Genomic DNA, 16,663 nt, shown 5'->3' on the forward strand with positions numbered 1-16,663 from the left:
AAATATACCTTAGGTATCACCTTGGAATCTTCCTTTGATTTTTCAGTTAAAGCAGGAATTTCCCTAAAGTAAAAATGTATGAATTAAAATACTGTTTTTAATTAAAAATTAGAAAACCAGTTACTTCAACAGCTTCCATACTTACATGGACTCTTCCTGGGTATACTGAGAAAACAAAGTGTCTTGTGAAACATCCAGATTATTATACATGACAGGAATATCGCATCTGAAAAAGATCTTACATAAATAACTTCAAAATGTGGTATTCCTATAATTAGAAATTAAACTTAGATTTGCACATCTAGTTATCTTTTAAGAACAATGTAAAATTAAGGCTTAGATGTTTATTTTCCATGAAATCATCTTCTCTACCTTCTCCAACACTACCTCCATTAATGATTCAGCTCTGAATGCATAAACCTTTGGCACATTACTAAGTAACTGTATATATTATGAAACGCAGCCACGTTTGGCATATCTTTTTGGCATTAAAATATAGCATATTATATGTAGTATTTTAGTTCTAAACACAAAGTTACAGTTACCGCATGAAATCTAAATATAGGTACAGAATACCCAATTCAAGATAAAAGGCTACAAACCTCTTTGTTTTGAATACTTCTTTCTGATGTTCAGTTAGTATTCTTTCCTTTGCTTCTTTTCCTTCTGGAGGTATAAACACAAAGTCAATAGACTTTTCCTCTTCCAAAGGCATTTCACTCTTTGTTTTGGCAGAAGACGATTCTAATTTCAACTGCAAATTTATAAAAGGCAAATGTACGTCTGAGTTTCCAAATGATTTTCCAACACTTCAATCAATCTCTATTCCAGCGCTCTAGTGAAGTTATTCAATAATGACTAGGAAGTTTGAAGTTCAAACCTATAGGATATCCTTGGTTAATAATTAGTACAATGTCCTTCCCTTTCATTCTGCTTTTAATAAACATTCAGAAAATAAAATTACACCTCTTTAAAAGTAGGCAACTTACTTACCAACAAAGCACAGACAAGTATGTTTTTCCGGCCAACATATGGAAATCAAGTGATGTGGCAAGAAGAGAATATATCAGCAGCTCTCAAGTTGAAGCATAAACTAAGTCAAATTAAGTAAAAGTCACCGAAATAATACACGCTCCATACCAGTAACATTGGTACTGTTATTTTTACACATTTTCAGTGCAATTGTTTTCATTCTACTTTAAAGTTGCTACAGTACAGCCGTTCTTTAAAAATAGCATTTTTTCTTTCATTTTTGCCAGGGCCATGGTTTCAATATTCTAGAATACCCTTATTGAAAGTCACGGAGGAGAGAATTATTGTCTGAAAATCAGTTAACTGGCAATTAGTAAGATTAGGGGTATTAGATATGAGGCCAAAACAGATATCTTACCTAGGTGTTCTCTTTCTATTCAATAACAGAAGTTCTAAAATGTTCTCTTATGCTACCTATGCTATAACTAACATACATAGAGTTCATTCCATCTCAAGGGGGCTACTGCCTGAATTAACTATACTTAATGGATGCTACACATTTTTTTTTTAAGGATTTTGTCAGAGAGAGAGAGAGAGTGCACACACGCGCACAAGCAGGAGGAGCGGCAGGCAGGGGAGAAGCAGGCTCCCCACTGAGCAAGAAGCCCAATGTGGGGCTTGATCCCAGGACCCCGGGATCATGACCTGAGCCAAAGGCAGGCACTGAACCAATGGAGCCACCCAGGCGCACCTGGATGCTACATAATAAGCAGACTTAACTTTAGTAAGTGCATCATTTCACAAAGCTTCTAGATTTCCACACTATCTTAAGTCTTTTTAGACCAAGCTCTGTTATTCTCCTTTAACCCTATCTTTTATTTAGCCTTTAATCACTTTTTTTTCCCAATTAGAAGCTGTATATTCTCAAGCTACCATCTACTTTTATATTAAAAGTTCTATTTAAGTTTGGAAAAACATACTTTGACTGGTGGTTTCTTGTTTTCTTTTGCATCCTTTGTTTGTGCCAAAAAAGAATCTCTTTTTCCACTTGATTTTCTTTCCATGCCACTTATCTTCATATTTAACTGTGAATTTTCTGTCTGTTTTATTAAAAATAAAACAATTTTTAAGTGCAAATGTTCTATTTCTCCTTTTCATGCTTTGAAAATTCCAGTATAATACTCATTTCAAATATCAAATTCCTTCTCATTATTCACTTATTAAAATCATATCAAAGAAAAGAGCCATTAACATCTCTAATTCATACAGTAGTTATTTTGCACCATTTTTATAAATTTTATGAATTCTGAATATTTTGAGAATTTTACAAATTCTAAAAAGAAGATACACCATATAAATACTAAAAATGAATCAAACTAATGAACTCAAAGACCCCTCCTATTACTGGGAATATTTCTAAGAAACAATCACAGCCATAAAACTTTAAACATCAAACAATAAGGCATGCATGATACAAAATATTACCTACCATGTCCCTTTTAGACTTTTTCAGGACAAATTATACCAAACAAGTCTCAACAAGTCTAATTATCTGATAAGAAAATTTTATTTTAGCCAAAAAACAAAAACTGGAGTGCTTAGGTAGCTAACTTTTTTTCTCTTACAGGTTCTAAACAATTAACAGCCAAGACTCCATTTGTTGTTGAATAGGAAAAAAGTTGTCTAATGATGTCCTACCTCATGGATATGTAATACTCATGCCTTTACTGCTTGATCCTCAGACAGTAATTATTATTAGCCAAAGTAACCTTGTTCCAAATGGGTTATATGATAGCAAAGATGTGTTTTTCTGACAGGAGGAATAAGATTTGACGTGAAGAACAGAGAAAATGAAGGACAGCTCGTGCTTAGACATAGACCAGTAACTATTATTCCTGGTTTACCTAAAGCAACACTTAACCATGTATTTTAATAATTACATTTGCAAAGGAATACACACTAAATGCCATAGTTCAAAAAGGATCATTAATGAACAAGAATCAGAGACTATTTACCTGAGAATCTATGGTGAAATTTCCTGCCCTTAAATCAGAAAATTATTTTAGGCCAAAGGGCAAAAAAACCCAGCTAAAATAAACAAATGAAATTGCATCAAATTAAAAACCTTTTGCACAGTGAAGGAAACCATAAACAAAATGAAAGGGCAATATACTGAATGGGAGAAAATATTCACAATACATCCTGATAAAGGGTTAACAGCCAAAATTTATAAAGAACTCATGGAACTTTATATTTAAAAAATATCCCAATTAAAAGATGGGTAGAGGACTTGAATAGATGTTTTACCAAAGATATAGAGGGCCAACAGGCACATGAGAATATGCTCAACATCACTATCATTACCAAGGAAATGCAAAGGAAAATTACAATGAGGTATCACGTCACACCATTAAGAGTGACTATTATGGAAAAGAAAGAACAGCAAGTGCTAGCAAACATATGGAGAAGAGGGAACCCTCGTACAACTGCTGGTGGGAATATAAACTGTGCGACCACTATGAAACACAGTATGGAGGTGCCTCAAAAAATTAAAAATAGAACTACAATTGAACCCAGTAGTTTCACTTCCGGGTATTTGTCCAAAGAAAACAAAAACACCAATTTGAAGAGATGTTCACCCTCATGTTCACTGCAGCATTACTTACAATAACCAATATAATAGAAACAATGTATCACCCGACCATAAAGAAGAATGAAATCTTGTCACTTGTGACAACATTGACTGACCTAGAGGGTATTATGTTAAGTGAATGTCAGACAAAGACAAATACTGTACGAATTCTCTTAACATGTGGAATCTAAAATATAAGATGAACGAACAAAACAGAAAACAGACTCAAAGACAGGAAACAAACTGTTGGTTACCAGAGGGGGATTGGTTGGGGACAGAAAAATTGGTGAAGGGGATTAAAAAGTACAAACTTCGTGTTATAAAATAAGTTAAGTCATGGGGATGTAATATACACTATATGAATACAGTCAGTAATATTGTCATAACTTTTTATAACAGATGGTAGCTAGACTTACAAAGATCATTTTATGATGTATAAAAATATCGAATCACTATGATGTATACCTGAAACAGGATACTCTATGTCGATTATACTTCAATTTTAAAAAAAAGTGTTTCAAGCCAGGCAACAGACTTTATAAAAAACCCTATATTATGATGCTCTTATGCTTAAGCTTTACTCGTTTATCATGTCAAAAAAAACATTCTAAGACTCTGTCTTTTAAAAAATTACACTGAAAGCCAATAAACAAACTACTCAAACATCATTCAAAAGTAAAAAACCTCAACTTACTGCATTTGAATATGGTCCACTGGATTCCTCCATAATTTCAACATTTTCCAAACCAGGTAAAAGCAACAGAAATTTCTCTTTGGCTTGTCTTAGTACTGGTCTTTAAAAAAGTACATAAACATATACACCTTGAGTCAAGCAGTACTGGTGAATACTGATAATATGTTAACAAGAACACTTCAATTATGATTTTAAAGTGGCAAAATATATCCACCTTAAAGACTGTTTCTCATTCTACACACACAAAACTGGGACAAACGTAAAACATTTAGTTTTTTGCTAACCTCTTCAGTTCCCAAATTTTCTTAAGAAGTTTCCCAATTTTTATCAGGCAAAATTCCAAGCAAAAGTAGACTATTAAATTAAATTCCCGTGTACACATCACCCAGATTTAATAACCACCAATTTCTTGCCTTTTATATTTCTTTTATTAAGAAAAATTTAACACTGCTTTTTATGTTCCTAAAACCACCGGTTACTCTAAGGACCAAAGTAAAAGGTCAAGTTATGTTTAATAGTTACCATGTATTACAAATTAACATTTGAACTGAGGAAAGTTCTGCAATGATTCCTCATAAGAAAAATTTATGTTAAGACCAAAATAGCAATTTACATAATCATAGTAACTATATAAAATAGTTTTGTGGTTAGCATACTTTAACTCTTCAGGATAAGTCAACGTTGACACTTTAGCAAATGTGGCGTTCCAGAACTGAGCACTTTGTTTTCTAATCTGTTTATTCCTGTGCAAAAATATTATGCATAATAACGGAGAGATGTGTTCAAGAAGTTCGCTGTCGTAAGTCCCAGTGTAGTTGAAGTGTAGACAAGCAATTATCTCTCCCAGTAGCTTTTCTAACTAGGAAAAAGGAAAATTTTATTAGGATAACCTATGGAAATGTTCTTTTAAAACAGGAAAAATAAAAGCCCGAAGCATACTAAACAACTCACAATATGTTACTATTTCAATTTTTTAAATTCAAACTTTTTTTTTAAAGCTCCCATATGGGGCACCTGGGTGGCTCAGCTGTTAAGCGTCTGCCTTCAGCTCAGGTCATGATCCCAGGGTCTTGGGATCGAGCCCCGCATCGGGCTCCCTGCTCAGCGGGAAGCCTGCTTCTTCCTCTCCCACTTCCCCTGCTTGTGTTCCCTCTCGCTGTCTCTGTCAAATAAATAAATAAAAATCTTAAAAACAAAAACAAAAACCTCCCATCTGTAGCCTTAAATATGATTATAACCTGACAAATTCTCAGGTGAATTTACTGTAATTATCGATATAAGACCTTGATTTCAAACTTATTTTCCATTAACGGAAAAAACTACGTTCTCTCATAAACAGAGATTAACAATTAACTACCCAAAAGTTTCACCTATACAATACTGGAACCAATTACCCTCATGTATAAAGAGGTAAGATAGGAGGTGGGGAGTATGAATTTTAAGCAACATTATTCAATCCTTCTTTAAAAACTATGTGCCCATGTCATGTTATCAAATGTCCATTAAAATGGAAGTATAATCCTTTTACAAATCAGAACTATATATAAGGAAGACAATTACCTAAACCCTAACATTTTTTTCACCATGAAAGTATGTTTTACAGACAACTGTCCATTTTTACCTTGTTGCTCATACAACTATACACTTTAGGAACTTCATCAAGCCTGGGAAGAAAAACACAAGAGTACCACTTACATTTTAGAAAGTTAAACCTAAAAATATGTAATGCAGCCATAAAAATGAGACATGTTGTAAGTGATATAAGAAGGTGCCCCAAGACTTAATTTTAAAAATGTCAAATTATCAAACATTAAAACATGAAACAAACCTATCTTTAAAAAATGAACCACAGAAAAACATCTAGAATAGACCTCAAAATACTAATACTTGTTTCTGTACCTCTTTTAAAAAGCATAAATTATTTTTATGCTTAAAGACTAAAAGATGTGCAAAAAGCTAATATATTTGGGGTACTACTTTGTACTTTTATAAAATTTGTTCCTAAAACTTTCTCCATGAATTTATAAAAGACAGACTATTGTGACTGAACCACATAAGCTTGCTAGAAAAAACATCGTTGAATCCTTTCAAATTGCTTTTTAACAAAGTTATGTCATTTGGGATTTTTCAGGGTTCAAGACACTGCTTGCTTCAATTCAAATGTAAAGGATAATGTAAATTAAATTTTTACACGGTAATTCAGAAATTTAAATGTGTATACCTTTTGAACCAACAATGTGACATCTAGGTAGGACCTCTTTCTGCAGAAGTAGTGGCAAACGTGGACACTGACATGTGTACAAATATGTTCAACTGTAATACTGTTAAGTTAGGAGGGAAAAGCTTAGAAAAACATGTATGTCTCCTAACATGTATGTCCATTAAACTGCAAGTATAAAATTGGGTATAAAAGTCTTATGGAACCCTCTGCAGACATCAAAGAGAATGAGATTCTTAGATGAATGGTGCAAGATGCATACAATATTTTAAGGGTATACCATGTACTGAATTGCAAAGTAGGATGTCAGGCATGGCTTCATATACATCATGTTTAACAGGTATGCTTGTTTGTATTATCAAATCTGAAAAGGTATGTACTAAATTGAAAAGGGGGGTTGAACTAGCACACAAAATTTACAAACTCCCAATTTCTACCTCGTATTTTTGTGTGATTTGAACTATCTTTTTAACAAATGCAGGTTAATATATTATCCCCTTCACTAAATTTTAGCAATTACCATCCATAACAACAAGCGGATTAGGAAAATGACAAAAGTTTGCTACCTAGATCTAAAGACATGTAATTTAAAGTTATTAAGTAGAAATTCTAAATACTTACTTTAAGTTTTCATAAAATAATGCCAGAGGTCTTGTTAAAGTTGCAAATATTTTTCGGATCATAGAAGACAAAGAAATACGTCCAAGTACATTAGAAAGAATACTGGTGATTGAGTTGCCAACAGTGAGGAGAGTATCAGAATGTACTTCCTTGAAGCTCAGAGTGTGGAAAGAATAGATCACTCTCACAGTAAGTTTAAATAAAGAAGCCAATTTCCCTAGAGGTTCTTTCTTCTTTTTGGACCAATCTGAAGGTCTCTGTGGTGCTAAGATAAAATTGAATTTATTAAATACTCAAATACTTTGAAAAGTGTTACTGTACTTCTTTACAATTTATACCTCATTTAAGTGACAAATACACCTAAAAAAATGACAGATACTTCTAATATACGTATTTCTGTAGAGTGATACCTACAAACCTTAAAACGATATACCATTAGTGGATAAGTATCACAACATTGTCTTTACAACCGAAGCAGAGACAAAGAAAAACTATTTGGCAGATCAAGAAGTCTAGAAAAATGAGTATTTTCTCTAAGGAGTTATAAAATGCATTTCATATGTTTATATTCTCTGAATTTCAACAACTGATTTGTAAGAAAGTACTAAATCATAAGACAGGGTCCATGGGGTGCCTGACTGGCTCAGTCACTTAAGTGTCCAACTCTTGGTTTAAGCTCACGTCATGATCTCATTGGTGGTGGGATCAAGCCCTGAGACAAGCTCTGCACTCACTGGGGAGTATGCTTGAAGATTCTCTCCCCCTCCCCCCGCCCCACTCACATGCAAGCACTCTAATATTTAAAAAAAAAAAAAAAAAAAGTTCCAAAATTAAATTTTAAAAGTCAATTTTTAAAATAAGAAACAAAATTTCACTTAGAAATTATTGCTCCCTGGCTCATCTATAATACACTGAACCCTACAAATAACACTCAAGAAGTCACAGATCCAAATCCTCAGAAAGAATCCAAAAAAAGCAAGCCTAGATTTAAAGAAAAAGATATATCTTAAAAGCACTGTCTGACTTTCCTGTGTATTGTTGTTTTTTTTAATTAAAGATTTTATTTATTTATTTGACAGAGACACAGCAAGAGAGGGAACACAAGCAGGGGGAGTGGGAGAGGGAGAAGCAGACCTCTGGCATAGCAGGGAGCCCGAGGCGGGGCTCGTTCCCGGACCCTGGGATCATGACCTGAGCCGAAGGCAGATGCTTAACTGCTTAACGACTGAGCCACCCAGGTGCCCCTCCTATGTACTGTTCTTAGATCCTGCAGATACCTACCTATAGGGATAAACCCACATCTGTCAAGGAAATCATACATATTCAAAAATTACCTTTCTTTCCTTCAAAGAATCCATTCTCTTAAGGTAAAATATCTCAGATTTAAGAGAAAACTAAATCAGTGCTTGTTTTTTTTTTTTTAAAGATTTTATTTATTTATTCATGAGAGACAGAGACAGAGAGAGAGAGGCAGAGGGAGAAGCAGGCTCCCAAGGAGCAGGAAGCCCGATGCGGGACTCGATCCCAGGACCCTGAAATCGTGACCTGAGCCGAAGGCAGACGCTTAACCATCTGAGCCACCCAGGGGCCCTAAATCAGTGCTTGTTGATGAAAAAATATGTGGTGAAATGACAAACAAGTGTTACTAACAAAAGGAAGTCAACCTTCTTCCCTAGAATCGGTTTCCCAGACATGAATGTAAATTGGAATGGCCACCCAAAAATTCCAGGCCAGGATGTTAAGGCTGAGAAGAGAGCCATGAATCACATGACACCTATCCAACACTTGTCTACTCAAGAGGATCCGGAGCAATGACATCTTAATAATAACGAATAGATCTCGGTTTCTAAATGCCATTCATCCTCAGCAAAAGGAACAATGTTCCTTGGAAATATGGCTGGTTCCAGGCTGAAGGACAAGAAGTGCAGGATGAGCCTGATTGTCTTATGCCAAAGGTCTCAAAAAATAATGGAAACAAATGAAATGGTTATACAGGCCAACATGAGCATAAGTATTAGTAATAATTATAAACCACTGAATAACAGAACACCACAGTGATAAAAATAAAATAAGGGAGGGGCACCTGGGTGGCTCAGTTGGTTAAGTGGCTGACTGGATTTTGGCTCAGGTCATTAACTCAGGATCTTGAGACTGAGCCTCGAGTCCAGCTCCCTGCTCAGCAGGGAGTCTGCTTGAGATTTTTCTCTACCTCTGCCCCTCCCTGCTTGCACTCACGCACAATCTCTCACTCTCTCTCTAAAATAAATAAATAAATCTTAAAAAAATATATATGGGGAAAAAACGAAGCTATAGCTTACATTAGGATGTCATTTGCACCTGGAAGTGACTGGTGCCCAGTAGTGCTCAACAATTGTAGAATTTTATATTTTTTAAGGCCCCAAAGTGGGGCCTGAACTCATGACCCTGAGTATAGAACGATTTACTATGAAAATATGAAATAAGTAACAGGGACAGCTTCTAGAATTAATGTAATTAAAGACAAAGGAGATAAGCATCTTGATACAATTCAATATAATCAAATGAAACAATGTGATCTATTCTGGTAATCATCTTAGAGCTTTAGGCAAGAAGCATTAATGGATGATAAATTCATGGGTGAAAGTTTGCTAAGAAAAAGGATATTTACATAGTCTTAAAGAATCTGCCACAAAATATTAATTTATTACTCATAGGTACTTACAATAGAAAACCTGGCAGATACTGTCTTATCCAACCAATAAAAGTTAACGTCACCAGTAATGGGACAAGAAAGAACATTTTGACAAACATCAAAGTTTCCTGCCCAGGTAATTCCTTGTCTAAGATGGAATAAGTAAAATCACTCATATTAGCAATCTCTAACTAGGATAATATTGATCTTTCTATTGTATACAAAGGAGGAAAGAGGTTTTTGTGTGTGTGTGATAGAGACAGGAGAGATCACAAGCGTGTGCAAGAACATGTGAGCTCCTAGCATACCAAGGTTATACAATATAGTTGTATGCCAACCATATGACATGGTTATACAACATCTAAAGCAGGTAAAATGAGGTTGGAAAAGATACTAGGATTTGATCTTGACAACAGTTTAGACAATTGTGTTTATGAAACAGTGGGTGAACAAAGTAAAAAAAAAGTACTTACATTTAACTTTGGGCTGATACTTAGTATTGTATGGTGAGAAGTCAATGCAATCCACCATTACAGTAATTATATGAACGATCCTATCCAAGAACAACAAATTCTAGGAAAGAACAATTAAGTATTATATTAGAAATTTCAACTACTGGCATAGTTTCCAAAAATAGTAAGCATCAACAAAAAATGTAATACTTTCACTCCCATATATAACGTATAAGGTACATAAATGAAGTACAGAGTTATAAATACTTCCTATAACTGCTGCGCACCAAGTACCATAATTTTTGTTTCTCGACATTTAGGGAAAATAATTCAATTATAAGATGCCCATAGATTCAGCATATAAACCAGTAAACTGAGAATGGAAGAGCAAGGTTCTTAATTAGATTCTTTATGGGGGGGGGAGTGCCTGGGTGGCTCAGTTGTTAAGCGTCTGCCTTTAGCTCAGGTCGTGATCCCAGGGTCCTGGGATCGAGCCCCATATCGGGCTCCATGCTCGGCGGGAGGCCTGCTTCTCCCTCTCCCTCTCCCTCTCCCCATGCTTGTGTTCCTGCTCTCGCTCTCTCTGTCAAATAAATAAATAAAATCTTTAAAAAAGATTCTTTATTGGATTCTTCATGAAAATTTTAAGTGTTCATTAAACCCAGTGATACAACAAAGAAATGAAAAAGATGCTAAGCTCCCTCATACCCTTTTCCTCCTCCTCCTGAAATCCAACTGAAATAAAAAAAACAAATTGATAGAAGCATCAGAGACTCCCTAGAAAAATTTTTTTAAAGGCAGGGGGTAGGAAGACTAAGAAACAAAACAAAGGAAATCCCAGCACCGAGTCAAAAAACAATTCCAAAATAGTGGAATTTTTTTTCCTAGAAGTTTTCCTAGCAAAACTTCTGAGTAACAAGACATACTGAGAGTTCTGAGAAAAAAAGTTAATTAAAACAAATACTGAAATTAAAAATCTAGAAAACAGATGCACTTTCTTCTCCCCTTATTCTCCATTACTATCCACTTTTCCACTTCACTGGACGAATTCACATGTCTGCCCCCCAAAGACAACCTCCCCAATGAGCTAATTAAGGGCCAGAAGGAGGAGAGCAGCAGTGCCCTAGTTAACCACGAAAACTATGTGGGAAAGTCAGTCCAGGTGACAATCTATATTTTCATGTAGAGAAGATATCAAAGTTCCAAGTGCTTCCTCCTTGCTCACAATTACAAAGTAAAGGACACTTCTAACTACAATTTGCTATCAAGACTGGCAAAGGGGCTCTCTCTTCAGTGAGGAAATGCATTCCAGCTACCGGTATCACCTTGATCAACAAACACGTACAATCCTGAGGTGTCCTAATACCAACAGAACTAATCCATGAGGAAAAATCTAGTAGCAAACAGAAGAAAACATTAATATGCTCAGAGGTAAGAGGAAATAAGAGGAAATATTCCAAATATTGAAAACCTTTGAAAAAATAAACTTAAAAACTCTAATTGTAAAAACAAAAACCATTATAAAACATTTTCAGCATTGGGGCGCCTGGGTGGCTCAGTCGTTAAGCGTCTGCCTTCGGCTCAGGTCATGATCTCCAGGTCCTGGGATCGAGCCCCGCATCAGGCTCCCTGCTCAGCGGGGAGTCTGCTTCTCCCTCTCCCTCTGCCTCTCCCCACTGCTCCTACTCTCTCTCTCTCTCTGTATCTCTCTGTCTCAAATGAATAAAAAAAAAAAAAAAAACTTAAAAAAATTTTTCAGCATTTAAAACACAAATGAACAATTAGAGAAATACCAACTCCTAGAAAGCAGTACCAAAACAAAACACAAATAGGTGTAGTAAAAGAAAAGTAAGGAATACATAAAATGAACTCAAAACGTCTAAAACCATCTAAAATGGTACTCAGAAACAGAAGAGGAGCACCATTAAATAAAGCAAGGCAATTTTCCTGAGATTAAGGCACAGCTCTTTAGACCTAAAGGGTCTATATCAAGGACTGAAAAGAATAATTTAAACAGATTCCTCAAGAGACAAGCTGGTAAAATGTGTATATTCCAAAGACCAAAGAAAAATCCTACAATTTTACAGAAAACTTAAGAAAAAAAAAATCACTATCAAACTATGCATTTGCAAAAATACAAGCTATAACAAATGAGTAACTTTAGTCAAAATTCTATAATATAAATTTGCTGGAACCTAAAAATAATAACTAATCAATTATGTGAACAAGGAGCTATCAATCATATATATGATTGTTGAAAAGTGTCTTTTTTTATTAAAGAATTAATAAATCACAGTGAAGCAAAACAAGGGAAAATAATAGGATACAGGAAACTAAGATGAGCAACCAAATACCCTCAAATTTTGAAAACCTATTTATTTTCCAAGTTTTATAGTACCTTGTATAATAGTGTAGTAAGTAAAATTCAGATTTTCAACAAAACTTGAAAGGTGTTAAAGTGTAAAAACCTGTGGGATAGTGATATCAATGTCTTTGCTTGCTGGGGTAAAATGGCTATTAACTCTTCAAATTTGACAGATGAACAGAAGTTTCAAGAGTAGTATCTGAAAGAAGCTAAGGATTAAAATATACACTCCGTTTTTTATTCAATAGGAGATTAAATACACTTATTAAAGACTCCTATATTTACTTATATGCTACAAAAAGACACAGAAATGTTAAAACAAACTGAGAAATATATACAAAGAAAATCCTAAATCTATACAATGGAAAAATATATAATAATTACAATAAACGAACTTAGTTAAATACAACATGGATGAACCTTCCAACTAAAACACTGAGCCCAAAAGACACACAATATGACTTAACTATAAAATTTTAAAAGGAACACTGCTAAACAAATGTACATAATATATAAGTGTGGGTGTATAGTAAAAATATTTTTAATGAAACAAATTTTCAAAAAGTCAGGACAGTAATTCACTCTTCAGGGAGAGGAGGGTATGGTGATTCAAAATGCATAGGGGAGCATCTGAGGTGCTGACAATGCTCTATTAACGGACTTGGGTGATGCCTACAGAAATATTTCTGTATGATAATTTGTCAAACTGAACTGTTTCATGCATTTTTCTTTGTAAGTTTCTCAGCTTTTTTTTTTTTTTTTTACAAAACAAAGATTACATAAATTCTCAAAAAGGTGTGAGTGTATTAATCAGTTAATATCAAGTTGGCAAAATTCAAAATAGGCAGTAAAGAGGAACTAATTACTGTGAAGACAAAGTCACAAATTAAGTATGATGGTATAGCATTAAAATACATAATAAACGTTTTCAAATACATCAAATTCACAATCAGGGAGACCCTTTATCAGAAACAGGTGGTAGGGACAGGTGGCAGACTAGGAGGATCCTAAACCACCTCATCCCCAAAATACACCTAAGATCACACCCACATCAGTACAAATAACCCAGAAAATGATACATAAACTGGCAGAACATACTCTCCATGGCTAAAGGTAGACAAGTGGCTACATGGCAAGCAGAAGGAAGGGTGGAGATGAGCTTGGGGATCAAGCTGGCTCACGAAATAGTCCCTAGTAGGGAGGGCCATTGCAGGCACAGAGGAGAGAAGCAGACCCTATCCCAGGCACCAGAAAGATGAATCCCTGTAACATTTGGCTTTGTGTGGGGCTCAACACCTGGAACTTTAAAAAATCAGATGGCTGGGCCAGGACCGCCAGCAGAAACTGAGTCCCCACCCTTAAAAGTATAGTATAACAACCTCACTGAGGTATAGCACAGATACAGCAGTTTAAGAAATGCCTGGAGTACAAGGGAAAGACATTTGTAACTAATCTCCAAACAAGTGCTGGAGGGGCAGGGATCTTTAAGAAACTTATCCAAGAACAAAAGCAGGCAGGTGTAATTTCGCTCCCCAACGCCCAGGCTAGATACACGGACATGTACAGGGAACTAGCACAGCACGAATACTCTCCACCTAGTTTGCTAACAGCTTGCCCTGCCCCCATGTTCTCCTGTGGACTCACCCCTCCAACCTGCCCATGGCCTGGCAGTGTGCAAGCAGCCCCAACAGGGATCAGAACTCCAAAGTGACTCCTGTCCTGGGGAAAGGGGAACATAACCATATATACCATTCCATCTGTGGCCCCAGCAGTGGACTGGGAGCAGACATCAGGTCTGACTGCAGGCAATGAAAACTTCTCAGGGGACAACACAAGGAAAACAACATGCAGTTCCTTGCTACTGCATCTCTGGCAAATACCTGGTCTGACTCAACTCAAGCCCAAGGTGGTCCCGGACTGGCTCACTAACAACACAGGGATAAACCCTGCCAACAGGCAAAACCACTACAGATGACTGAAGGCAAAAGTGACTCAGGCACAACAGCAGGGCTCATAGGACAAATATATGAGACACCCTGAAGGGCCAGGTTCTGGTGAATAGGGGACATTGCACTGCAGGGCATTACAGGACCTCTTCTTCACACGGCCACTACTTACAAGAGCAGGAGATATAGCTGACATTCCTAACATGCAGAAACAGACACAGAGAGTTAGATAAAATGCGGAAATGTCCCAAATGAAAGAACAGGGTAAGTCCCAGCAAGAGACCTAAATGAAATGGAGAGAAGTAACACACCTGATAGGAAATTGAAAGTAATGGCCATAAAGATGCTCAATGACTTGATGAAAAGGGGCCTCAATGAGACCCTGAACAAAGAGAAAACGTAAGGGGCACCTGGTGGTTCAGTCGGTTAAGTGTCCAACTCCTGATTTAGGCTTAGGTCATGATTGCAGGGTCCTGGGATTGAGACCCGCGTCAGGCTCCCAGCTCAGCTCCACGTCTGCTTGTCCTCCCTCTGCTCCTCACCGCCCCCCACTCTCTCTCTCCTCCTCTCTCAAATTAATAAAATCTTTTTTTAAAAAAGAGAAAACATAAAAACCCATCAGAGATGGAAGAACTCAATAACTGAACTAAAAAAACACTAGATGGAATAAATAGTAGACTAGATAAAGCAGAAGAACGGATCAGCGACCTGGGGGAAAGAGTAATAGAAAGCAATCAAGTTTAAGAGAAGAGAAAAAGTAATAAAAAAATGAAAATAGACCATGGAAATTTAGTGACACCATCAAGCGTAAAACACCCACCTTATAGTGATCTCAGAAGAAGAGACAGAAGAGGGGGGCAGAAAATTTGAAGAAATAGCTGAAAACTTCCCAAACCTGAGGAAGTCAACAAGTCCCAGATCCAGGAGGCACAAGACAGACCCCAACAGAATCAGCCCAAGAAGGTCCACACCAAGACACAGAGTAATCCAAATGGCAAAAAGTAGCTAGAGAGAATTTTAACAGCAGCAAGAGAAAAGAAAACACAGACGGGGAAACCCCATATGGCTATAAAGCTGATTTTTCAGGAAAAATCTTGCAGGCCAGACTGAGGGACATGAAATATTCAAAGTGCTGAAAAAAAGACACCTGCAACCAAGATTGCTCTATCCAGCAAGGCTATCATTCAGGATAGAAGGTGACATAAAGAGTTTCCCAGATAAACAAAAGTTAAAGGAACTCATAACCAAATAAACTAGCCCTACAAGAAATGTTAAAGAGGATTCTTTGAGTAGAAAAGAAAGACCGTAAGTAGGAATAAGAAAAGTAGGAAGCACAAAAGCAGGAAAATGAAGTCTATATATATCAGTAAAGGGATTCACAAAATAAAAGAATGTGAAGTATGAACCCATATACCTAAAACGTAGGTGGGGAAAGACAGGAGTAAAGAAAGGGTTCAAACTTAAGCAGATTGCTATCTATATGCAAAATGTTATATACAAACCTAATGGTAACCACAAATCAAAAACCAGTAACAGGGTGCCTGGGTGGCTCAGATGGTTAAGCGTCTGCCTTCAGCTCAGGTCGTGATCCCAGGGTCCTGGGATTGAGTCCCACATCGGCTCCCTGCTCCTTGGGAGCCTGCTTTTCCCTCTGCCTCTCTCTCTCATGAATAAATAAAATCTTTACCAAAAACCCCCCAAAAAACCCAACAGTAATAAATTGCAAAAAAAAAAATACAAAGAAAGCAATCCAAATGTATCACTAAAGAAAGGCAGCAAACCATAAGAGAGCAAGAGAAGGAATAGAGAAGAACTACAAAAACAACCAAGGAACAAGTAACAAAATGGCAGTAAGTATACACCTTTCAATAATTACTTTGAATGTAGATGGAATAAATTCTCCAATCCAAAGACAAAGGGTAAGGGAATGAATAAAAAAGCAACACCTATCTATATGAAGCCTACAAGAGATTCCTGTCAGACCTAAAGATACATACAGATTGAAAGGGAAAGGATGCACAAGCATTAATCATGCAAATGGAGTGGAAAAAAAGCTGGTAGCAATGCTTACATTAAACAAAATAAACTCTGA

The 16,663-nt window shown here is 36.2% G+C and overlaps 1 protein-coding gene across 5 annotated transcripts in view; it reads right to left on the reverse strand.

The window, feature by feature from the left end:
- Positions 1–16,663, reverse strand: part of RIF1 (replication timing regulatory factor 1) — a 67,203-nt gene that overhangs the window by 16,956 nt on the left and 33,584 nt on the right. For all 5 annotated transcript variants that reach the window (XM_035008053.1, XM_035008054.1, XM_035008056.1 and 2 more), the window contains 9 exons: positions 10,282–10,381; positions 7,138–7,402; positions 5,920–5,962; positions 4,955–5,157; positions 4,299–4,398; positions 1,953–2,072; positions 603–754; positions 146–226; positions 9–63 (listed from right to left, as the gene is read on the reverse strand). In XM_035008053.1, coding sequence (XP_034863944.1) covers positions 9–63; positions 146–226; positions 603–754; positions 1,953–2,072; positions 4,299–4,398; positions 4,955–5,157; positions 5,920–5,962; positions 7,138–7,402; positions 10,282–10,381 — 1,119 coding nt within the window. The remainder of the gene's footprint in view (positions 1–8; positions 64–145; positions 227–602; positions 755–1,952; positions 2,073–4,298; positions 4,399–4,954; positions 5,158–5,919; positions 5,963–7,137; positions 7,403–10,281; positions 10,382–16,663) is intronic.

Source organism: Mirounga leonina, unplaced genomic scaffold, assembly GCF_011800145.1.
Source record: "Mirounga leonina isolate KUSES-001 unplaced genomic scaffold, KU_Mleo_1.0 Mir_151, whole genome shotgun sequence".
Taxonomy (NCBI): Eukaryota; Metazoa; Chordata; class Mammalia; order Carnivora; family Phocidae; genus Mirounga; species Mirounga leonina.